The sequence below is a fragment of the Vipera berus genome (genome assembly GCF_964194415.1).
Source record: "Vipera berus genome assembly, chromosome: 3".
NCBI classification, from domain to species: domain Eukaryota; kingdom Metazoa; phylum Chordata; class Lepidosauria; order Squamata; family Viperidae; genus Vipera; species Vipera berus.
In genome coordinates, this window is record NC_138204.1 from 66,108,131 (window position 1) to 66,134,659 (window position 26,529).

Consider the following 26,529-nt stretch of genomic DNA (forward strand, 5'->3'; position numbering starts at 1 on the left):
AAATTGTGAAAAATGTTGCCTACTACCTCCCTCCAATCCTCCTTCCTTGATCTTAAATATATAAATGATAATGGTTGAAAAATATTTAGAATTATTCATCAGGCAGCAGTTGTCAGAGAAAGTGTTCCAACAGCAAATCTGTCTTTCCTACATTAATTTAAGAAAACCGGAGTTGCAGGAAGCCACTATTATGCTTATGATTTAGGAAAGCTTGGAAATCAAGAAATGTGAACAGCTTGGGGTTGATCAGTTTTTAGCAGGCTTGTATAGGAACTGCTTACAACCCAGGACTTTGGAATAATTTGCTGAGGTTAGAGAAACAACGAAAGAGGGAATTTTTGCCAATGGGCCTGGGGATCCCAAAGTGGGATGGCCCTGTCAAGTAGCTCATTTGATTGTTGACACTAAGGAGGTGGGTGGTAATGATTTTTATATTGTATTTGTGTTGTTGTTGTATTTTTGTAAGCTGCCTGGAATCACTGAGAGTAAGTTGGGCAGCCATATAAATTGTCATAAATAAATAAATAGATAGATAGATAAATAAATAAATTGAACTTTACATCTGATTATAAGACCATGTTTCAAAAACTCAGTTTAACTTGTTTCTGACTGCTAACTAGCTTTCTACTTACCTCCTAGAGAAAAACTGAGTATAATTTGTCACTGTCTGCTAACTAACTAGTTACTTATCTCCCATGCAAAAACTGGATATACAGGTAGTCCTTGACTTATAACAGTGACTGTTCAAAGTTACAACCGCACTGAAAAAGTGATTTGTAACTATTTTTCATACCTACAACCGTTGCAGCAACCCCAAGGTCATGCAATCAAAATTAACACGCTTGGCAACTGATTCATATTTAGGATGGTTACAGTCAATAGGGAAGTCAGATTCACTTAACAACCATGTTATTAACTGAACAACTGCAGTGATTCACTTAACAATGGTGGCAAGGAAGGTCATAAAATGGGGCAAAACTCACTTCACAAATGTCTCAACTTAGCAAACAGAAATTTTGAGCTCAATTGGGGTCGTAAGTTGAGTACTATCTGTAACTTCTGTCTGTCTGCTAACTAGCTATCTAATTACCTCCCAGAATGTAGGATTTATTAGAGTCAAAACCAAAGTACAAACAGCACGTTTCAAGATGAGACGTGATAATATATACTTGGATGAAGACATGTTGCAGTCTCTGATAGAGCTCCCAGAGGAATACAATTATGGGATGTACAGCAGATTTATTGATGATTATGGCACCCATTTCATGACATCTGGAACCATTGGAGGCATCTTTGAATACATCCTTGTTGTGAACAAAGACAAGATGACGAGCTCAGGTTTGCACGTTTATTTTATATACTGTTCAGTGAGGGAACTTTATATATCAAGCCACACCTCTAGGCTTAAAGCCATTGGTTCAGGATTGGTATCTTATATTTCTGTCTGAAAATGCTCCCCGCCCTCCGATTTACTATTAAAAAAGATGCTAAAATGAAGGAATGGAGGACTGGGAAAGAAAAAGAAAATACAGATATAAGGTCTTAATATTTGATGGGCAGTCTGACTAGTACTAGGGAAGACACTTGTTCTGCAGATCTATGTATGGAAATGTAATGCACATGGATAGCTGTACTAATGATTTTTATCTTTGCCAAAAGAGAAGCAGTGTTTCCAGGGATCTCACAGTGCAAAGTGCTCACCTGTCCTGTTTCATTATGTGTGGGAGAAGAGAACCCTTATTTACTTACGTAATCTAGGCCACTACATTTCTTTCCCTGAGACTGTCTTGCCTCCATGAACCCAGAAGGCCTCGGAGTTGGCAGTCCAATAATTGTCTGCCTCCCTTTATTCTTGGAATTGTTCTGACCAGCTGCAGACCTAAGCAACATTTTTTTTCGGGGGGTGGGGGGACATAAACCCCATAGATTCTGTCTGAATGCATTATGCCATGGCCATCAATTGCAGATCTGAAGTCTTTGTACCTCTAAACTTTTACAGATTAATTCAAGGCAATCCAGATTTGAATTACAGCATTTTAGTATAGATTATATTTACAAGGGCTGTTAAATATGCTGATGATACCCAACTTTTTATTTCGACCCCAAACCACCCCAGTGATGCCCTCGCTGTGATGTCCCGTTGCCTGGAGGCGGTTCGGGTCTGGATGGGGAGGAACAGACTTCAACTCAACCCTGACAAGACTGAGTGGCTGTACATTCCGGCTTCCCGAGACACCTGGGATGTTCCACCTCTTTCTATGGGGGGTGAGCTTTTACCCCCTGTGGATAGGGCTCGCAACTTGGGAGTCCTCCTAGATTCACGACTCACTTTGGAGGATCACATAGTGGCCGTGACTAGGGGGGCTTTTGCCCAGGTTCGCCTGGTGCGCCAGTTGCGGCCCTATCTGGACTGGGAGGCCTTGTGTACGGTCACTCATGCGCTCGTGACCTCTCGCCTAGACTACTGTAACGCTCTCTACATGGGACTTCCCTTGAAGACTACTCGGAGGCTCCAACTGGTACAGAATGCGGCCGCGAGAGTTGTCTTGGGAGTTTCCCGGTACTCCCATGTTACACCTTTGCTCCGTGAGCTGCATTGGTTGCCAGTTGTCTTCCGGGTAAGGTTCAAGGTTTTGGTTATGATCTTTAAGTCCCTACATGGCATGGGTCCGCGATACCTCGAGGACCACCTGCTGCCGGCGTCGACTCCCCTCCGCCCTGTGCGCGCCCACAGAGAGGGCCTCCTCAGGGTGCCTCCTGTCAAGGAATGTCGACTGGTGGCCCCCAGGGGGAGGGCCTTCTCTGTGGGTGCTCCGGCGTTATGGAACCAACTGCCGGTTGAGCTCCGGATGGCATCAGACCTCCGATCCTTCCGTCGCGGGTTGAAGACCCATTTATTTGAACTAGCGGGTCTGGCCTGATGTGGGTACTTGGGTTTTTTATAGGTTTGTTTTATTATTCTGGTTTTAACTTGGGCATTAATTTAATTATCTTTTAATGTTTGTACTGTTGTTTATATTTATGCCCTGTGAACCGCCCTGAGTCCCTTTGGGAGAAGGGCGGTATAAAAATCCCAATAAAACTAAATCTAAATCTAAATCTAACTGCTTCCAGAGTTACATTAACAATGAGAAATTGATTGTTGGTTGATTAATGCATTGGAGGTAAACGACAGACTGAATTAGTCAAAACCTGCGAATTATTCTACACAAACAAAGGAAAGTTGCCCAAATCCAGGGGAGGCAAGCTGTGTCCATAGCAGGAAGCGTAAGCACAAGAGAGATACGCACCAAAATGCCTCAGTCCTCTACTCAGCTTGTATTATTTTCAAAAGGGGATATATTCAGTTTGTGCAGCTGGGAATATCTGGACTTCAGCTGAATAGTATAAACAATTTCATAAAAATATAAACCCCAGTCTTATCCTTTTATAATAACTTGAGACAGATCTCAGGTGGAGGTAAATCTGTTTTGCTGTACGATTTTTGGACAGATGAGAAAAACCATTATTGATCATAAAACTCATGTTCTGAATTACCACACAGGTAGTCCTCGATTTACAATCATTTGTTTACTGCCCGTTTAAAGTTACACCAGCACTGAAGAAACTGACTTATGGCAGGTTTTCACACTTACGACCATTGCAGCTTCCCCATGGTTCATGTGATCAAAATTTGGACACTTAGTAACTGGCATGTACCTATGACGGTTGCAGTGTCCCAGGCTCATGTGATCACTTTTTGCAGCCTTCTGACAAGCAGAGTCAATGGGGAAGCCAAACTCACTTAACAAGTACAGTATGTTACAAGCTTACCAACTGCAGTAATTCACTTAACAGCCATGTCAAGAAAGTTCGTAAAATGGGGCAAAAGCTCACTTAACAACTATCTTGCAAAGCACTGAAATATTGGGCTCAATTGTGGTTGTAAGCCGAGGACTACATGTATATGCATTAAGAGGTTTTGCAGTAGGAACAAGTGGAGAAATGCATTGTCTAAGTCTCACATTTCCAAGCAATGCATCAAAGAGCTAAGATGATTATGAGATTATGAGTGACCTTGTTTCCTTGCATGGAATACTGCTTTTCCCTAAAGAGCATTTTTTTAAAAGGGGAGGATAGCCAGAGCAATAGCACTTAGATTTATATACCACTTCACAGTGTTTTACAGCCCTCTCTAAGCGGTTTACAGAGTCAGCATCTTGGGGTCCTCATTTACTGACCTCGGAAGGATGGAAGACTGAGCCAATGAGGCTTGAACTGTTGAATTGCTGGGAGTAGGCAGTCAGCAGAATTAGCCGGCAATACTGCACTCTAAGCACTGCACCACCATGACTCCTGGGTGTGGGGAACGAGGATGCAGTAGAGGAAGGAATGGCAGTGTGGGATGGCGTTAACTGGAGAAACTTCTGCTTACACTTAAATCTTGAGTATTATTCCTATGAGCCTATACTAGTCCCCAAATTCATATCTAAGCCTCACCTTCTTTGGTTACAGCTGAGGTTATCCAGAAATGAAGTTGGCATTTTTTCTATACAAAGCATGTAGAGGTACTCCTCAACTTATGATCACGATTTTATGATTTTTTTTGCCAGAGTTGTTAAATGAATCATGTACTCTGTAAGTAAACCTGACTTTGCTTGTCAGCTGGGAAGGTCGCTGGCGATCAAATGACCCTGGGTTGCTGCAACTTTTGTTAAATACACGCAGAGCATCCAAATTTTGATCATGTGACCATGAGGATGCTGCGATGGTCATAAGTGCAAGGACGGTCATAAGTCACATTGTTATGTCTGTATACTTTTCTGCAGACACAAGGATGGCTGCTGAACTTTTCTGAGCAGAAGCGGGGAAAGGCATTTAAATGAGGATTGTACTATGTCAGGGGTCTTCAAACTTGGCAACTTTAAGACTTGTGGACTTCAACTCCCAGAATTCCTCAGCCAGACAGGGCTGACTGAGGAATTCTGAGAGTTGAAGTCCACAAGTCTTAAAATTGCCAAGTTTGAAGACTCCTGTACTATGTGGATTTGTTTGCATTTTGAGCATTTCTTGGCATGCCTCTTCACTACTCCAGCCATCCACATAAATGATATCTTATTAAGTGCAAGCTGTCACACAGCAAAAAAATAAAAAATAAAATTCAGTGCATACATACGGTACTGAAGTGTTACCCCCTATGGAAAAGGCTATTGTGTTTTTCCCAGTAGCTGCCCAGAGTTATCTTGTGGTAAGATGGGTAGCCTATAAATTTTATAAATAAGTAAATAAATAAATGGTAATAAGCTCGGAGCTTGCAATATTGAATAGTGTCCATCCAGTCAGGCTGTGGATTCAGTCAGTGTTGGGATTCAGCCAGTTCGCACCACTTCAGCAGAACGGGTAGCTAATTTTTTGTTGCCCAGGTCCAGAATGGACGTCTGGAAGTGGCATCCACACAGAGAACTGGTTGTTCACATATTTGAATCCCGCCACTGGATTCAGTGGACTTTAATACTTGCAACCTTCTATCTTTCCTGGTCCCAAAGTGTGACCACTAGAGAGACCAACAGGCCATTCAAGGCTGCAGAAAGCAAGGTTATTGAGAGAAGAAGACCAAGAATACATCAGCCAGCAGTATCTCAACAGAGCCATTCTTTTATTTATTTTACATTTTGCTCCCTGCCTTTCAGGAAGGGTGTGATTTATACAAGAAGGTGGGCCCCTTGGAAAGAGGAGGGGAGTCCTAAAACAGACAACAAAAAAATGCCCCCCTGGGAGAAAAATAATTTTTTTCTTTTATGTAGGATACTTGTATAATTTTCACCCACAGCAGCAGACTATAAAAAAAGAGACACATTTATCAAGCCAGTGCTATAGTTAAGTGCCTTGTTGAGTCAGGAGAAGCAAATCTGTGGTTCAGTGAATGTCAGCCCTTTGCTTTAGTGCTGCTCACGGTGTCTGAAAGCAAATGTTTCTCTAGAATTATGGGCTTGTTTCCCTTCTGAAAAAGCTGGTGAGGGATGCAATCACTGTCACGTATGGATGACTCAATGAAGGCAGAAATACACTCTTAAGGGGTAGTTTCGCACTCTTTGCCTTGGTGGGCACGTTAATTGCTAAATGATGCTTAAAGATAGGGGCATGTTTTAACGAACCCAGTATGCAAGTTTAGCTTTCTAAACTTGGAGAGAAAAAAAGTTTTTTTTCTCTTCAAGCTTAACTTTCCTGTCAGTTTGACTTATTGTGACTTGTCTTCAGTGTGCCATCTTGGCACCATGAGCCCTGGTGGCACAGTGATTACAATGCAGTATTGCAGGCAAACTCACTCTGCCCACAGCCAGGAGTTCAATCCTGACCAGTTCAGCCTTCCATCCTTCCAAAGTTGGTAAAATGAGGACCCAGATTGTTGGGGGTCAATATGCTGACTCTGTAAACCACTTACAGAGGGCTATAAAGCTCTGTGAAGTGGTATATAAGTTAATGTGCTATTGCTATTGCTATTGTCCTTTGCCTCAGGCAGCAGAATTACTTTAGCATGCCTTTTGAACTCGGGAATAAAGGAATTGTAACATGTTTAGTAGCCACAATAAGCTAGGAGTTGCTGAGCTATGGAGGTAGCTTTCAAAAGCATCATATGCAGATCAGGTAGGTCTTTATTGGAATTATCGATCCTTGCTGTGCATGGTGTTCCAATTTCTTACAGAAGGGTATAGACAGTGACAAAAATTGGTGATCTAAATGAGTCACTGGTCTGATCCAGCAACACTTTTTTTTAATGTTTATGTTATGTTGTAATATCTTACAATCTTCTTTATGGATGTGATGCAATTAAAATTGGACAGAAAAGTTTTCTAAAATACAACACGAGCAGTTGGCTGGTTCATGTAGATCTTTCATGTCATTATAGGCATTATATGGTATTTTTATTATTAATAAATTTATGTACCACCCCTCTCTCTGTCCAAAGCCACTGTTTATATATCAGTTATTGTAGGCATCCATATACAATCAGTATATGTTAAAGAAACTAAAAGTGTAAATCAAAATAACTAGAAAAGTATGTAGGTAAATAGATAGAGGGACAGATAGACGGACGGGTATTTCATTTGGACCTCCTGACTAAGGCGTTGCATTTAAAAAAATTGTTTTAATCCATATATATTGAGGCATATATAAATACATTTGTTTTAGCATTAGTGATTTTATTGCTTGTTTTGTTTAATTTGTTTTATTGAAATTTGGTTTCATTATTTTTTAAGGCTTCTTTGGGGAGAAAATTTTTATGGGAGAAGAAAAAGAGAGAACAAAGCAAAATATGCATGTTGTATGTAATAGATTTTGGACTAAGTGTAAAAGTTAGCTACCTACATTTATCTATCTTCTGATGAAGATGCAGTTTTTAAAAAAATAAAAAATAGGGTTACAAATCATTGGGAATTGCACAAAGATTATCTTTGATTTTTTTTCAGAGGAAATCATTATTCTTGTATGGTTTCACAGAAGAGCAATGCCATTTATTTGTGATTTCTAATTATACAACAGAAAGAAACTTTCTCACACTGTGATTAATTCTAAAATTAAAAGCAGAAATCTATCTAATTTGTGTACCCTATTTAACCCCCTGGAATTGCAATAAGACAATAAGTAATCTTGTTTTCTCTTTTCCTACACTGGCAATATATTTTGTATGATCATTTTATGACATCTACTACATACCATTGATCAAAGTAGGAGGAATCCTCTCATGACTACCAATAACAAATTGTATTGACAGGTCTTTGCTGGAACTAATTACTTAAGAGGTTCTAGAATATATTGTTGAAACACTGAGAAAAGAACTAATCATTTCTTTTTGTTTAAAGTAAATAGATTTCACCCAGGTGTGTTGTTAAACAGTGGTGGAGAGTAGTTAAATACAAACAATACTATGGATTTATTAATATTCTGTCAGTTGGCAGCAAATGAATATAAATTCAGCAGTAGGGAGGCTTTGTTCTATTAGGTATGGCAAAGTACAGTCCGAGTCATAGCTTTATTGGGACTTTCTGCTCATTGGGAAACATTAAACTTTAGTTCCCTAATTACATGAAGCAATAGTGATACAATATACTTAGTCACAATAGAAAGGACAGCATAGTGTGCAAGCCAGCCCAATTAAGAAACACTGCTTTATTTTGCCCACAAAGTCTGAATGTGAAACTCTGGTTCGTCTTTGATTTATGAATCCTGGCTTTATGAATCCTGACTTGTTTTAATCCAAATGCCCGAATTCCAATTTATTCTTTGTTCTTGTACTCCACCTGTATCTTCTGGGTGCCAGTGGAAGAAATTGAGAAAAGTAATGAGGCATTAGTCAAGCAAGCAGTAACTTCAGCTGCTCTTGGCTTGTTCAGAAAACCATGGTTAAAATAAAAACTGGCTGACTATTATCTGCAAATGCAAACTTACCAAAACAAATCTTAAACATATATGGATTTTCCTCACTGAGAAAGATTTTTTAAGAAAGAGATCAGTCTGATGTCTATTAAATAAATTGTTGAAATACTGAATAGAATTTAATAAAATTTGACAAAGAATACTTTTGGGTATAAAAGGAAATAGGCAAGATTCCCACAGGAGAAACCTATCATGGTTTCTGTCTTTCCTAAGCTGATGCTATTCAAAAATGTTGTATTACAATTTTACCTCTGAAAGTAGCAAGTTAGGAAAAACTGCTGCATTTATCATATCTTTGGTATTACTATGTTTCTAGCAGTCTGGACTTACAATGTATGTAAAAAGTATGGTGGCTTGCAATTAATTTCTTATGTACTTTATTCATTGTACGAAGCATCAAAGGAAGTACGGCAACCTTCAAAATTGGTAGTCTTTATGGGTTTAGAAATCTTATTGGATGGTATGCCAAGTTCTCACAACTTTTGAGGTGACAGAACTGAACCATAGTTGGTTCACTGATATTCTCTGCTCCTCCAGGCATTTTTTATTACTGGAATGGAGATAGGTTGTAGCAGAGAATACTGGGCAACAAGGCAATATTTTCTATTTAAACCCAAGTTTAGAAGGTTTGGAAAATGATTTGGAAGATGGTCTTGAACCTTGATCCACCAAAGTATCTTCTTGCTGTTTTTTATTATTATTATTATTATTATTATTATTATTATTATTATTATTATTATTATTATTATTATTATTATTATTATTATTAATAATAATAATAATAATAATAATAATAATAATAATAATAATAATAATAATAATAATAATAATAATAATAATAATAATAATAATAATAATAATTGTTAGGTAGATGACTATGGCCTAACTGGTTGGGTTGGCAATATATATAAACTATGATTGTGGTGTTATAATAGAAACTGTATTGTATCACTTTAAATGTGTGATGATTGGCCAACGCTGTTTTTCCAACGGCCATAAGACGCAGCTAGAGACATAGCTTCTTTCTCCTTGTTATCCTCTCTGTAACATTTGCTGTTACTTGCTGATTATTGTGGTTTGTTGGTTTGCTACTGTTTGCTAAACCTGAAGAACTGTGTTTTGACTTACGGACTGGTAAGAAGACCCTGTATTGGATAATCCTTGGACTATTGTTATTTGCTATCATCTCTTTACTCGTGTATGACCTGGACTGTTTTATCTTGGACTGTGCTATTGTATTATTCCACAAGTAAAATTGTTTACACGCCTCAGTGTATCTGTGTGGTTGCTGCGTAAACTTGACTACTCTCAGTATCCCCTTTTTCTGTGCACGCTCTTGTTAGCTCAAGAGGTACTCTGCACATCCTTATCATTGGTTATGGGCCCAGTGACATACTGAGAGCTAGTGTACGCAGTACCACGTTAAGACAGCTGAGTTTGTGTTATCTGTTCAACTGAAAATGGCACAAGAACAGTCAACAAGTATCTCCTGGATAACCTGGTTAGATGGAACAAACTACGCTTCCTGGTCCATGAAATGTTGCTTGCTCCTGCGCAAGGAAGAACTATGGGCTGTAGTTAATGATCCACCGAATGTGACTGCTTGGGATCCAGCAGATGAGGAAGATGCAAAGAAGATATCATCATCATCATCATCATCATCATCATCATCATCATCATCCAACTTTTTCAAGCTTCCAATGGTGCTGCTGCTTTGAGAGTGCCTTCTACAGTCTGCTTTAACTTTAATGAATGGATTCCTTAAAGCAGGGGAACTTATTTTTTTCAGGCTTACTTTATGTAGAATAGGGGTGTCAAACTGCCGGCCTGTGGGCTGGATGCGTCACACAGAAGCCACTCCCACCCCATTGCCGGCAATGGCAAAACTGTCCCAATACATTGTGTGATGTCACGTGACATCACGAGTTTGATATTTCTGATGTAGAAACTTTTAAAAAGTTTGACTCCTTTAAGAAAGAATAGAGAAGTTTTTCTTCAGAATAGTTTTCAAAGTGTTTCAAAATATGGCAGCCTTTCCAGTCTTGAGGGGAAGCCAAAGAAATTTCTTGGACATTTCCTCTATTTCTTGAAGGACCAAAAATATGAACAGAACCTTGGCTATGCCTTTGTTTGTAGCAACAGCAGCATAATTGAATATAGGTTGACTCTGATAAATGTTTTCAAATTATTTTTTTTCAAAAATACGTAATTTCAGTTACTTTTACACATCTCTTCTTAGACATTCTTATTTTTCAAATCCCATGTATGGCTTACACAGTGGCAACTATGGAAATCTAATTTATATTGTGTTTTTTAAAAGCAGAAATGCATTCACTTAGTTTCTGTCAATATTTTTCCAAATACCAGCTGCCAGGGATGGAGTAAAAAAAAAAGGAGCTACAACTATGCAGTTGAATTCCCACCTTTGTTTATGTCACAAAATAAGGGTGAATTCTCACCCTTTTTAATGTTGTGTTGCCTGTGGAAAAGGACAGGGCTTTTATCATATGGCTGTGCCTGCCATCTTGGGTTTTTTGTTGTACCCTTGGCAGACACTGTTTTAGAGACAATGACCAGTGAAAAAAATGTTGAAAAGCAAATACGGATCTTCTTACTGTGCTTCTGTTGGTTATTAAGACATGAAGGTTCATCAATTATCCATGCATATAAACATGCTAATGATATTCATGATTTCTTCCTTTACTTTAGAAATTAAACAGGATTATGTAAATAGCTGTTTTGGGGCATCGATTGGCTTAAGTTTTCCATTTCAAGAAACTCTGGAAGTAAATACCAAGGTGAACTTCAATAAATGTGGCTCAGAGGGAGGCATGGATGGAGGTAGGAAATAGACTTCCTCACTTGTGTATTTAAAATGTTTTTGTTTCCATGAGGGGACTCAGGCACTAGAAATTATTCTTCATGGAGCAAACTAGACGAAACTCTATTTTCTTATTGCCAGTCCTTATTCTGTTTGATAAAACAATTTATCTTAGAAATTAAGGATTATTTCAAAGGAGAAAAAAGTCTTGGAGAAATGTTTATGAGGGGCACATGGTGGTCTTGGTCATAAAATGACTAGGCCGTATATAGGAATGTCCTCAAAGTCATTTGAATGTCATAAGACTCATTCCACTTTTTGCTAATTTCTTGCTGTTAATTGATTTCATTCATAAAGATGGATGGCAAATTAAAGGGGGAAAGAAAAATAACGGGGGGGGGGAATATTTTGAATTCACTAAAAGGAAGTCAACTTTATGTTGCAGTTTTGATATCCATATTGACAAATGCTGTGCATGTTAACATTATGTATTAAAGATGAACAGCACCAATAGAGGTTTTTTTTTAACTGCCTGTTCCAAATTCTTGTAAGACTTATCCTCTTTTAAGTTACTTCAATTAATGAATGCCTGTAAAATGAGGGGAATCATAGAAATGAACCCTAATTCTTTCAACTCTTTAACTTTCCAGGGGACACAGAAGAAAAGTCAGTAATAGAAGATATTATTCCCCGGGTTGAAGGTGGAGATAGCTCATCCATTGCCAGAATCATGGAAATTAGAAGCTCCGTAGCATACCGCTACTGGGGGAGGTCATTAAAACTTAATCCTGCCATTATTGATTTTGAGGTAAGCCTTTGCTTTCACGTGTAAGAATGCCACATTTCTAAAGGATTGAAAGTGTACTGGAGCAGATCATTTTATATTTTGATAGCGATTCCATCTTAGAACAGGCTTAAATGTAATGGGCTATAGATACGCTGACCTTCTCCCCATTTCACAAGGATACAAATGTATTTTAAAAAAGAAGAAGAAGAAGAAGCAAAACAAGACTTTCAAAGTAAGGGAGAGGTAAGAAGAGGACTTTAATTCTTAATGTTTAAGGTTATGTTTATTGCACCATGGCAACTAAATTGCCAGAAGGTGGGAATAGGAGCACTCATTTTATAGGAAATTGAGGATCATTGTTCTTCAACAAGGAAGAATGAACTGCATTTTTTTCCACATAGGTACTGATATCATTATTCCTGACGTGAAGCATTGACAATCAGGCAGTTTAGATATCCTGTCTCAGATGAGAAATAGAGGTGGAAATAGTCAATTGCCTTTTTAGATCCTTCTAATTGTTTCCCTGGTTGATAGAGACATTTGGAGCAGAAGATGCCTTAGAAGGTGTGCTAGCTAGATCATACACATCATACAGTTTGTTTAAAATGAAATAAATTGTGGACATTTTGTCTCAAAAAATAAAAGGAGTCATAAAAAGCTTGTTTGGCTTTCTTTTGCATAGGTTTTCTATCTGGCAGCATATTTAGATCACCAAGAAATATAATAGGACTCTGGTTTTGTCCAGAAGGAGAGAGTTCTGTACCTTTGGTTACTGAGCAATGCAATTAAGACTTCTCTAAGTTAACCAGATGAAATGATTCATTTGTCGGGTTGCTGTATACTCAGCTCTAGCTACAAGTATGGCATCAGTGCATTATATGTCTTAAAATAGGAGATAAAGCAGTTCTAGAATGCTTGTGATTCATCACTCTCTCGCCCCTCCCCCCACACTTTCTAATGATAGTAGGTCAGTTGGAAGTGGAGGATTGAAAAGGATTAAAGCTTATGAATTGTCTAATATATGATGTAGTTAGGCATGGAGCCAGGAATATTTGCCAATTAAAACAATTTGAATTTGATCTTTAGTTTACACATTATTAATGTACACTATCAATCAAGAGAGAATGAAGATATTAGGATTCCAGTTGACCACCTGAATTACATAAAACAGTAGACTATGGTGTGCAAAATCCATGACACTTTGCTGGTATCTGGAACCCATCATGTAATCAATCTTACATTCACTGAATTAACAGACAATAGAGAATGTAATGAGTTACTATGAACTACTTTTATAGTTTTTCATTGCTGTAAGGTTTTTATATTGTATTGAATAGGTATATTGCATAGAAAGGGATGCGGTGGCTCAGTGGGTTAGGACGCTGAGCTTGTCGATCAGAAGGTTGGCAGTTTGGCGGGTCGAATCCTGAGTGCCGCGTAACAGAGTGAGCGCCTGCTACTCGTCCCAGCTTCTGCCAACCTAGCAGTTTGAAAGCATGTAAAAATGCAAGTAGAAAAATAGGGACCACTACGGTGGGAAGGTAACAGCGTTCCGTGCGCCTTCGGTGTCTAGTCATGCTGGCCACATGACCATGAAGACAAGCGCTGGCTCTTCGGGTTTGAAACGGAGATGAGCACCGGCCCCTAGAGTTGGAAATGACTAGCACGCATGTGCGGGGGAACCTTTACCTTTACCTTTAAATCTAAGCACAAGTCTCATATATTTTCTTTAGCAATATTTATTAACAAGAAAGAGATGAGGTTACAAGAATTCTGGCAACTGAACCATTTTCCATCTACAATCAATTGATCTGGCATATTTAGAGTAATGTCCTCATTGTTTCCCTTTTCTACTGCCTTTCCATGAAGATGTGAATTAGCAGGCATCTTCATTGTTCATAAAGAAGTCTGCAGATAACAAGAGAACTTTACAAAAGCTTCTCCTGAATCTGATAATTGACCATTATAATCACTTTAAACCAATAAAAAAATGCATTTTTCTTCTTTGACATAGTAGTAAGGATTATCTCCAGTTTTAATCCCAAAAATAACTGTGACCTAACTATCAAATATGTGGGATAAAGTTGTAAAGCATAGAAACTTATTCTGACAAACTTAATTCCATGGTTTGCAGTAACAAAATTGTAAACAATAAGTCAAACTTATTATTCACATGCCTGAAATTGCTGACCCAGCCAGACATCAGCATCTTTTCAACCTAATAAATTGGTCCTCCAGGTTGCCAGTTTATTTTTTGCTGGGGCTTCTGAAGTTATCATTTCTTATGGCACAATTGTACACGGGATATTTTCTAAGGTGGAATGCCATTTGTGGGGGGGAAAATGATGATACACCTGTACGATTAAATGGCTGCAGCTACATATCCAAGAAATTTAAGCTGTCAGGCAAAAGTTCCTAGAACGATGTTGTTATGCATTTGTTCAGGGGACAGGCTGGTTGTTACTTTGTACATTTGGAAGAAGACGCCATTTAACAACATTTGAAACGACATACCAGCCTCTTAAGCAATGTTGTTTCTTCCCCTGGAGTTTATCACCCTAAGCTACCATTCATTTTAGCTTGAACATAAAGTATTCAGAATTTATGCTCTGAATATAACTTGCTGTCCCCTCCAGCTGCTTTTCTTCCTAGAATTTTTTTTTAGGGCATGAATAGCAATATATGTGCGGTAGCAGAGAGATATTCCTGTCCGTCACATTCACTGTTAGAGATTTTATTTATTCAAAAACTTACATAGCTGACTACCTTATACAAAAAAAATCTTGAGCAGCTAAGAATAATAAATTTTGGAGATCGTCTAATTGCCAGTTTCTTGCAGAGAACCTTTATGCAATTCCCTTTTTGGGATCATTGTATAATTCAGCTCCCCAATTCTGGCATGCTCAGATGTTTTGGAACTGTAAAACCCTCACTGGTCTTTAAATTCTGGAGTTTTAATCTTAACACATCCAGAAGGTACTGATTTAAGGTAATGCAGGTACCATATGTTACCCCATTTCCTTTTTTTTTCTATTTAACTGAAGCAAGACCAGCTTTCCCATCCTGGTTGGATAAATTTCTATGAATTCTGAATGAAACTGTTTGCCTGTCACCTACTCTATAATCCTTAAAAGACTCTAGGAGCATTGCAAGTGCTGATGGCTTTGGAGTAGATTCAGACATCTAATAATTACTAATGTCCACTTGAATGCCCTCTCCATTTGACATACTGTTGTTTGCTAAATATTTCTTGTGTAACTATTGCTTTTTTTAAAAAAAAAAAATCTTTTTTCCCCCAAGGCTGTGGAGGAGGTCTTAGGCAGCAATCCTCTAATTCTCTTGAATTACGGGAAATCTCAGTAAACGGACTGCCCCTCTACCTATGTCAGCATTCCTCATAACTCTGCACACTATTTGTATTTCTGTCACTTGATCACTCTTTCCACACTAAGGCTTCTGTGCATTGGGCTTGCAGAGCTCCAAGCTACCAGTAAAAAGTAGCAAAGAATTAGAGGTTCTTGTGTGTCTTTGTTGTCGTCTGGGGCTCAGCAGGATTTTTGCAGCCCAGATGAGCTAGAGACCTCCACCCCATATGAATCTCAGAGGCCACCTCCTGTACGGTCTCCAACAGCCCATTTTGATCTCAGCCAATGATTGATCGGAAAGGTTCTTGAACTTGCAAACTGTCACTCTGTGAAAATATTTATCCAGCATGTAGCTGCTGTGTAAAAGGCAAATTCCATGTTGGGTAACAATTAGAAAGTCTTGGCATATGGCAGACCTGGTCAGAAGCTCAGTAGTTAATAAATGGAATAGAGAAGCAGAAAATTTAAGGAGTGTTGTCTGTATTGAGAAACTGGGGGGGAAAAACCCAATAACCCTTAGATGGCAATGACAATTTGTCCTTATTCAGTAGCAAGCTTGGATGAAAAAAGACAACTTTAAACATTGGGGGAAAGGGTCAATGCGTCTGTTTGTCTACTCATGTCAGAAGCATCACAATTAAAGCATATTATAGGACATAATATTTAAAATATGAAGTACAAGGTTAAAATATGTACAAGCTTATTCAGTGTATATCTTGTTTTTCCCATTTGCACAGAATATTCAAAGTAGATTATAGCAGGGAAAAGAATGCGCACTGCAAACAGTGATAAAATGTTAGAAGTATAAAATTAAAACTGATGGTAGTGCAAATGTCTATTATACAAATCAATGAGGGAAGCCAGCTTCTTCTGGCATGCTGCGTATAGTTCCGTTCATTGCAAAAAGATATTACAAAAATGAAAAAAAAACCTATAGAAAAAGATGATCAGCATGATAAAGGGAACTAGAACAGTACCTTAGGGCAAGCAGTTGCAAGGTTTACGCTTTTAGCTCAGGAAAGATGGTAGGCTGAGAAAGGAATATAATAAGCATTTTTAAAATAATGCAGAGCGTGGAGAAAATGACTGGTGAGATATTTCCCTCCTACAGTCATCAAAATAGTTGGGGAAAGTTCTCCCACTGAAGATGTTGAGTGGAGAGAAATTCAGATAGAGAAGAGGCAAGCATTTGTACTGCAGCCAGATGATTATGGACATTTCTCCCATAGATGTAAATGTCTGTGTATTATAGATGTTCATTGGGTATAAGATTAACAATGATAATTGGCCATGATGATTCCAATGTTGCCTCCAGACATCAGTGGAAGACACATCTGATTAGGAAAGACCTATTGTCTTCATCTTTGACTTCTGAGTTACCCAAAGTACAGTAAAAACAGAGTCTGATCCAGCATAACTTTTTGAATAATGATTAGATGAATAATTATATTTAAGATATTTGGAGAAGGGGGAAATCCATATTTCATGCTATAGGGCAACAATCTTGCTTTCCCTTGACTTGGTTTTTGCTTCGATTTGCAGTGCGTACTTTCATTTGTTGGGATAGCTCATCTTAGCAATTTGCCCTGTAAGCAGCAAAGAGAGCAAATAGATTGAGCAATCTTTCACTCAGATCTTACAGCCTCAGAAATGAGATCATCCTGAACTCTTTCAAGGCTATATTTGTATATACTTATTTATACCTTGGCATGAATTCTACTTTCCCAGAAAATAAGACAGCAGTCTTAGCCAACATTGTATCAGAAGTCACCAGATTGAGGAAAGCTGCAGAAACAGAATGATTCATCCCTTCTTTTCAAAAGCTTCACTGGGTAGTACATTGGTATAAACAGAGGCTTCATATTCTATGTAGTTCCAGGAAGTGACTTGACTTGGGAAATCAGAATGGATACAGATGAGGAACCCATTTTTTAATGAACTTATGGCTGCTCTCATGGAGAAACATAGAGGTTAAAAGACCTCATGGCATGTTGCTTGATGCCTTTTGTCCCACATATAATGACTAGAAGTGCTCTACAAATCTCTGTAGTCACACTGACTTGAAGTCAGTAAAATGTCAGTTCGTAAAGTCACCATAAGGCCTTTGGTGCTACTATTAATGCTGCCACCTGTCTGTTGCTCAATATCTTCCAGGTCAGCTAACAGCTTTATAGAGAAACTTGGAGAAATTCTTTTCTGAGATTCTTTTGAAGATGATCTCCTTTATAGAACATCACCATTTCCTTTAAAAATACAAGATTCAGGATAAGAAGTAGAACTAAACCTACCTGAGGATTAACAGACTGACTATAGCAGGGCTTTTTTTCTCATAGAACGCTCAGAACGGAGTTCCGGCACCTTTTTTGGATGAAACCTTGTAGGGTAGGCAAGGCAGGTTGTATGACGTGTGTGAGTTCTGGCACCTTTTTCTTTTACAAAAAAAGCACTGGACTATAGTATCACCAGAGTCTGAAATCACTAAATAACTCTTCCTTCTTTATCCCTGTTTCTAAATATAAAGATATATGATATCTTTATGTAATATAAATATAATAATAGACATTTTTAAAAAGATATTGACAATGCACCGCTCACTACTTGTTTTCACTCTTGTTCCCCTAATGGATTCTTATAGCATTAATCCCAGTTGTTTCCAACACAGTCCAAGCTATATTAAGAGAACTTCAGTTATCTGACTTACTGTAGACATTATCCACATTTTTATATCTACTTCTGTATTTAATCCAATTGTTTCAGTTATGGGAGACATTTGCTCAATGTCAAGATGTCTTTGGCTTCTATATCACAATTGTTTCCTCCTCTATAAGAATCTCACAAATAGATTTTACACTGCTTCTTGGGAATTTTTTTTTAAAGTCCATATAGCAGTTTAGAAGAGAGAGGAGAAAATTGAGAGAAAATCCTTAATAAGCCAGACAGGGCCATTCATACTTTGGAAAAATCTATCAAGATGATTATCAAAATAAGTATTTTGCTATTCCATCCATTCTGTACCTGCACCATTTAAATTTATTGGTTTACAAATCTCACCTTCCTAAGATAGCCTAATACTTTTCTGGGCATTGTATTTCAACATTCCAAGGTTGAGATCACCCAAAACAACCACAATGTAAAAATAGTTTTCTTTTTTCTGTTCTTTCTCAGCTGCAGCCCATACATGAATTATTGTCTAGGACAAGCCTTGGTAATATGGAAACCAAGAGGAGGAACTTGAAAAGGGCTTTAGATCAGTATTTAATGGAATTCAATACCTGCCGTTGTGGCCCCTGTAAGAACAATGGTGAACCAATCCTCCTGGGAGCTACCTGTGCCTGTGAGTGCAAGCAAGGCTACCTAGGCCCAGACTGCGGAGAAACAAAGAGGACAGGTAAGACTACTGAGAAAACATTGTTAAATGTGAGCTCCTGAGATCAGTAGACTGTAAGTAACATTTACCTTCTTGGATCACCTTGGATACCAAGCTACCAAAGGAGTTTTACCCAGGAATCAGACTGTCATTTCAAGCCAGTGTGAAGGGTTAACTAAAGACCTTGTAGAAGTAGCCTACAACAGTGGCATAAATCATATCAGAAACCGCAAGGACAGAGCTGAGGAAAGCCCCCAATAAATATTAATGGGGATATCCAAGGCTTGCAGATTAACCCTATGCAGATTTAAGTGTAGTTAAATTGATTTATTTTAGTGGATCTGGGTAACACTTAATTCCTTATGGGATTGTGTCAGGTCTGTTCAGTCACTTCATCCTCAAGTTCTCCAGATAATTCCCTAATATAGATGTGGAATCTCTCTCTCTCCCTCTCTCTCTCTCTCTCTCTCTCTCTCTCTCTCTCTCTCTCTTTCTCTCTCTCCCCCCCCTCACACTGTACCATCAAAAACCCATTATATACATATATAGCAGAAGCTGATGTTCCCCTATTGTCAGTAATTTGCTTGCCTTCAATTCTTTCAATCCACGAAGAGAGGTGGGAAAGATATCTTGCTGCTACAAATCTAATACATACATTTATGGTGGTTGTGCAAAAATCAGCATTTATTTTGGAACTTTTAGTATGGCATTTACATTCAGCTACAGTCTATTTTAGCTGGGTTGCAGAGGAGAGAGCTAAATTGCATACACTATGTACAGTATATATAGAGGGAAAGCACAAAAATAAAAGGAGGTACAGCTGGTTAGGTATAGTGCTTAAGTACTGGATTAAAGAGTAGGAAAACCTGGTTTATAGTGCAGTTGCAGACTCTGACTCAGCCCAACTTTCATCCCAGGTTTTTTGGTCTGAGGAAAAATCAGAATATAGAGTTGCTGGCAGGTAGTATGTGAATCAAATAAATAACCCACAAGCAAAGCCTACACAGAAAATAATGCAGCAGATAGCACTCTAGAGTACCCATCCCATTAAAATGCTTGGCTACATAACAATGTATTTTCTAATGCCTAAGGCAGGGTTTCTCAACCTCAGCAACTTTGAGATGTGTGGACTTCAACTTCCAGAATTCCCCAGCCAGCACTATGGCAGTTGAGTTTGACACATCTTAAAAGTTGTTGAGGATGAGAAACACTTTTCCAAAGGGGGAAAAAATGCTGCTGTGCTGTTGTCTTTTGAGATTGTTTTGGATCAGGCTGAAGCAATCCTAACAAATTTGTCACTCCCATCAGGCAGAGATGAAAATGAACAGGCGGGTCTTACAAAGAACTCTTAATGTAGCCTCTTTGTCTTCATCCATTGTAGTTTAAAGTTGAAACTTCAAAGAACCTTAAGGGTCTGTTTTGAAGGACCTGAAAGACAAGAAAGAAATATTTTATACCTTTTTATGACTGTGAATATGGCAGGCAACATGTGATTCACACAATGTGCAACAGCCCCAGATCTCTCTTCTGGCTGCTTCTCTGTAACATTCAATACAGTGAAACAGAAAAGGAGTTATATTGTTAGTATGTTTTGAATTTTCCCACCTCCCATTCATTTTACAGGCTGTTCCTTGCCTGAGAAGGGACACAAGGAATATCCTGCTGTTTAGCAGGATAACGCTATCTTGGCTTATGGCCTTGATGGAATATATGTGTGTGATGCTTCAAGTTCTAGAAACAGGATACTTATCTTTTTTCCCATTGATAGAGACCTATGGTGAGAGGAGTTACCATCCTTAGTTTCACTTTCATATCCTACTAATAAATTCCTAGAGGAAGATGGCTACTGGATTAGGAGAAACCTTGTTTGGTTCAACAGAACTCTCCCTACATACTTATATCCAAAAACTATTGGTCTTGCTTGCCATACAATAGCATTAGTTCCTTTCTGGAATATATTTCTTTTAGATCAGGGTTCCCCAACTTGTGGGCCATGGCCCACTACTGGGCTGTGGCCTTTTGGCCACCAGAGTGCGTGAATAGCTGGCCAGTGTGCGCACACTGCCCTAAGTGTTTCATGGGCACTAGCCCTGCCCCAAGCATTGCCCAGGGGCTAGCCCCACGCCGAGCGTTGTGCAGGCACTAGGCCCACCCTGAGTGTTAAGCAGGCACTAGGCACACTCCCAGTGTTGCCTGGGTGCTAGGTCCCCTCCCAGTGTCACGCAGGCGCTCAGCCCACCCCCAGCATTGTACAGGGGCTAAGTCCATTCCTAGCATTGCATGGGCACTCAGCCAGACCCCAGTGTCATGCGGGCGCTAGGCCTGCTGCCCCTGTTTGCATTACGCACGTACGCGGCCCCATGCCTCCCCCTTCCTTTCCCTCTGGGCTGCCAACCTAGAAAGGTTGGGGTCCTCTGTTTTAGATCAAGGATGATCCAACTTTTCAGAACTTAGTAAGCGGCAGCTCCAGCAATTCCAGAAATATACAAGTATTGCAATGCTATATAATGCTGCTGGTGTTCTTACTGATGTAATAATTGCCAGCAATGTCCAGTCTTATCCATAAATTGGAATGGATTTGATTTCTTTGCTTTATCCTAAATCTCGAACAAATCTGAAACTAGCTTCATCTGAAAGTTGCTAATCGTGATGTATTATGTTACAGGATATCCAGTCCAAGGTAGCTGGAGTTGCTGGACTCCATGGGCAGCTTGTCAAAGTGGATCAAGAAGCCGCACAAGACAGTGTGCAAATCCACCTCCTGAAAATGGTGGAACAACATGCCCAGGGAGGAATATTCAGACAGAGGCATGTTAATAACTAGTAACACTATAAGTGGATTAATGGATTGTGCGACCAGGCAGAAAAATATTGGGAGCTCTGATGCAAATAGAGTCAAAACAAATGGGCCATAAATACTTATTTTCCTTTAGGACAGTGGAAAATCCCAGTAGCAAGAATATAAAGAAAAAGAAATTTAATGTTTTGTACACTTTGTGCACAAGAATTGTAACTATAGTAATTATTTTTGTTGAATGCAGAAGTCCATCACAAGAAAGATATTTTTGTTCTGCACAAAATTTAAAGCAAAAAATTGGTCCTATAATATTACTGACTAACATGTTGGGACTATTCAGAGAATTCCTCTTCATGCGTATGATACAAAATAGAATGTGCTTCCTTGCCAGAATTGTCTATTTTACTACCAAGGCAACAAAAATGTTTTTTTTTACTGGTTACTGGAAAAAATTGTTTCCAAAGTAAGATGTAACAATTGGGTCCAAAATTATGAAGATTCTTCTTCTCATCATTGTATATATATTTTTTGAAGCTCACTTCTACAGCTACATTCAAGAGCTGATCATTTAGAATACAAGTTTTTTTTCTTCAGATAAACCAGTTTCTAAAACAAAGCAGTCCTTTCTGTATAACTAAGATGATAAATCGCCTCTGGATATAAATCCTCTATAAATTCTGTTGCTTAGGTAGCCTTAGCTTTTTAAACAACAGCAATAGTAATAATACTTTGGTGTAACACTTTTCAAACTTCAGGAGTTCTAAAAAACACACCTGTGGGTCAGAAATCAAGCAACTGTTATAGCTGTCAAATCAAAGCACAAATATTAATTCAGAGATCCAGCCATGAAATATTAAGGAAAGTTAGGCATTTCTTTAACCATAGTAGATCTATTCAAATTGTTACAAACTAAATCAAATAAAAGCATTTTGGCAAACAGTCTGAACTTACTGCCTTTTACTTGGAACATCCAATAACAAAAGATATTCTGTTAATCTGTTTAATTATGTAATGGAAGATAGAATAAGGATAACAACACTTCTGGGAACAATTTATGCTGGGGAGGGGGAAATCCTCATGGTGACTTCTGTAGGGTAAACAAGTTGTGCTCTTTCTGAGAATGGCTCCTAGGCTGGAAAAGAAGCTATTACTGTAGTAATGTGTTATATACCTCTAAATGAAGATATTTAAAATTTCTGAATGAATCTTTTGCACAATCCATAGTTCCCTTTAGATTTCTACAAAATTCTTTATCCAATGGAAGAGATAATTACAGAAGACGATTTTACAGATGGACAGCTAGCTATAAATATCTACCTGAACTTGATCCTTCTCACTGTGATCTAGAATATCATTTCCTGCTAGGAGGATAGGTTTGTCAATTTCTCATAAGAAATAAATGGTGCAGTCAGAAATGTGGTTTATGAGTGTTCTAGTGAGTTATTTCAGGTTAAGGGCAGACGGGTATCTGCCTGTGAAGCTGTTTCAATCATTATGTGGTCCCTCTCCTAATGCAGAAATAGAGAAGTTTTGATTTCATTAGGAGGGGGATAGGCAGAGGAGGGCCGGTTGATCAATTGAAGTGTTCAACAAAATTAATCTAAGCATTTATTGACGGGCAAGTATGGTGATGAATGGAATCCAGTTTGAATTAGAATAGTCTCAAAGGTTTCTCAGACAGAGATCTGAAATGGGATATCCCTTTTTTTATGGGAGTCGTTCTAATTTCAAGCCCCACTAGCTAGCATTCATGTTTCATATCAGCTTTGCTATAGATCATTCCATGAAGCTCCAAAGGAAAAATTCAATATAGAATAACAATAGGATACAATGTAGCACACTGAGCATGCTCCATACTTAAAGCTGGTGGATAGAAAGGTCTTCCACAGACAACCTATGATAACTCCATGTTAGGCATCCAGTTTGAGCTCCATATATTAAACAGAGAATCAATTATGAAAATGGGTTTGCACATTTATCTACAGAATAGAGACTAACAGAGTTGGAAGGGACTGTGGAGGTCTTCTAGTCTAACCCTCTGCTCAGGCAGGAAATCCTATACCATTTCAGACAAATCGTTGTCCAGTCTCTTCTTAAAAACTTCCAGTGTTGGAGCATTCACAACTTCTGGAGACAGGCTGTTCCACTGATTAATTTTTCTAACTGTCAGGAAGTTTCTCCTTAGTTCTAGGTTGCTTCTCTCCTTGATTAGTTTCCATCCATTGCTTCTTGCCCTGCCTTCAAGTGCTTTGGAGAATAGCTTGAGTCCCTCTTCTTTGTGGCTGCCCCTTAGATATTGGAACACTGCTATCATATCAGCCCTAGTCCTTCTTTCATGAGGCTAAACATACCCAATTCCAGCAACCGTTCTCCATATGTTTTAGCCTCTAGTCCCCTAATCATCTTTGTTGCTCTTCTCTGCATGTAATATGTAATCTTTTGATTACATATTAGAGTTTTTTTTAAAAAAATAGCATGTTTCTAAGTCGTAGAGCAAACAGTGAAATAATAATAATGGACGCAAGAAAGCTAAATAATATGTCATTTGTTTCGATGAATTCTGTTTAGTTGTGCCAATGTAAACTTCAAACTCTCTAAATACCAGCTTGGTATAATCTTTGTACAACCTGATGATGGATAAAGGACTCATATCCACACACACACAGCCCTTCCCCCAGAGGACAGTGCTGCACAAATGAGGCTATTTTCTGTTTAAGACTAGCTATGAATCATCTATTAGTACACCAGCATTTTATCTCCAAGGATCCCAGAACTGGAGATGTTAACAGTCTGGTTGATTTAAGACCTCTTTTGTAAATGCAGGACATAAATCTCAGGATAAGAATATGCACAGGACTGAGCTAAGTTGAAAGACTGTGGTGGGGAGTTGGTGGAGCAGTGGGCTAATGCCTCCTTAAGTAACACCAGCTGCCTGCAATTAGTGCAGGTTCCCGTCCCACCAGGCTCAAGGTTGACTCAGCCTTCCATCCTTCCCAGGTAGGTAAAATGAGGACCCAGATTGTTGGGGGCAATAAGCTGACTTTGTAATAATGCCGCTTGAGGTGTGTGTGAAAGCCCTAACAAGCAGGCATATACATAGAATGAAGGCTACTGCTAAGCTTGTAAGCCGCCCTGAGTCTTCGGAGAAGGGCGGGATATAAATGTAATAAAAATAAAATAAAATAAAAATAAAATAAAATAACATGTTCCTAATGAACTGTGGTGAAAATGGGCCCAGGTGAACATAGGCAGACCTAGTAAATATGAACCAAGATGCATCTGAGTGAGCTAGCTTTAACAGGCAAAGGCTACAGGACTGTGCTAATAGCTTAAGTGGCAAGGATGAATTAAAGGACAAGGTGAAAGGCAAAAATCAATCTCAGATTTGCCATGCATGAAACTTCCAGACACGCCTCTTCTTTGCCCGCCTCTCTCCCCAGAAAGTCAAGGGGGAAGCAGATTGTGATGCTTCACTGCAGCGTAAATGGAGAACATAGACAGGGCTTCATTACCGAGGCATTACACCATCTTCTGGGTGGGGTTTATTTGGGCAGACCAAGTGTAGGCACCAAATAAATACATTGCCTGCAGAGATTGGGCCTCAGATAATTACATTCCTCCAGAGATCATGATTGAAGCACAATGATTCAATCTCGCCCTGAGCAATAAAGCAAAATAATCCTTTAGTGGCAGCAGTGCTGCTTCCATATTTGATTAAGCTGGCTGGAGAGAACAAAAGCAAGACATGATGAAGGTCCCTTGACTTGAATAAATGAAATGCTTTTTAATAGCAGCAGGTTGGAGATACATGCTGTAAAGCACTGCCTTGATGGACATTTCAAGTTTCTTGTAGATCCACTAACCTGATTTAATACTGCTTTACACCCTGGAGGATTAAAACAATGCCTCATGTGACCTTTCTGTAAATACTACCCTTTCCCCCATGTATTTTTTCAACTGTTGTAGTTCATGAAAGCAATTTTCTTCAGTTTGAACCACTAAAATGCTTGAGCTGTCTGTGGAGACAGAAAACTGCATAACACTTTAAAAACGATAACGACTGGCCGATGTTTTGCTATTTTTAATTTAAAAATGGATGTATGCTTTCAGAAAAAAATACGAAACAACCCGTCTTAACTCCAGCTACGCTTATTTGATTGCTTAATTTCTTTTTTTTTCCCCAGCTTACACGTTGTTTTGGTTGTAACCAATTCTAAGTGGCTTACAAGGCCAGTATACAGCAAAAAGGATTAAAACAATAAAAGCAGCAAACACAGCATTCTGGCTCATTTTTGAAAGCATTTATACATTTTGATACTTGGAAAGGATCATAGAGCAGTTTACAGATGACAAAAAACAAAACAAAAAGGTTCTCTAAGTGTGCCTTGTTTGCACTACTCCTGGATCAGCTCCCAACCTCACAATATTGTCTTGTTTCAAGCTTGAGTTTTTTGCAATTGTTTCAAAATTATGATTTTAAAGAAGTGTCCACATTTAAGCCTCCCATATAAATTCTACAGCTATTTTATTCTTAATAGAATTCTGAGCCAAATATTTCTAAGGAGCCTTGGTTATTCCATGATTTACAATTATGGGCAGTATTGTGATACAATATGCATGTCACAGAAATGGGTAATAATGCATTTCTTTATTCTCAAGTCTGTACAATATATCCTAACAATATGGTTGTCATGGTTCTGACAAATGGAACTCTTCAAAGAACTTCGAGGCATTGTTTACCTTAAAGAATCTTTATTCGAGTAGCATAACTTTGGCACTAACATAATCGAAGCCAAAAACTCCCCTCCCCTGAGCACATAATATCAAAGCACAATTCCTTCCTCCAATTAACAGTCATAAATCACATTCCCCAATTAGTTTGAACCTTCCCCTCCAGTTCTCCAGCCCATCAATTCTTTTATCATCTCTTATTTCAACAACCTTGGTTCTCACGCTAGGTTCAGTATTGTTATGTCT

At 38.6% G+C, this 26,529-nt stretch overlaps 1 protein-coding gene across 1 annotated transcript in view; it reads left to right on the plus strand.

Annotated features, from left to right (window-relative positions):
• Nucleotides 1-21,572, plus strand: part of C8A (complement C8 alpha chain) — a gene marked incomplete at both ends in the record, with an annotated part of 34,315 nt that extends 12,743 nt beyond the window's left edge. Inside the window, 5 exons of the mRNA XM_081323564.1 lie at nt 1,098-1,338; nt 11,125-11,256; nt 11,887-12,044; nt 18,554-18,776; nt 21,421-21,572. Of these exons, the coding sequence (XP_081179690.1) occupies nt 1,098-1,338; nt 11,125-11,256; nt 11,887-12,044; nt 18,554-18,776; nt 21,421-21,572 (906 nt within the window). The remainder of the gene's footprint in view (nt 1-1,097; nt 1,339-11,124; nt 11,257-11,886; nt 12,045-18,553; nt 18,777-21,420) is intronic.
• Nucleotides 21,573-26,529: the final 4,957 nt, after the last annotated feature.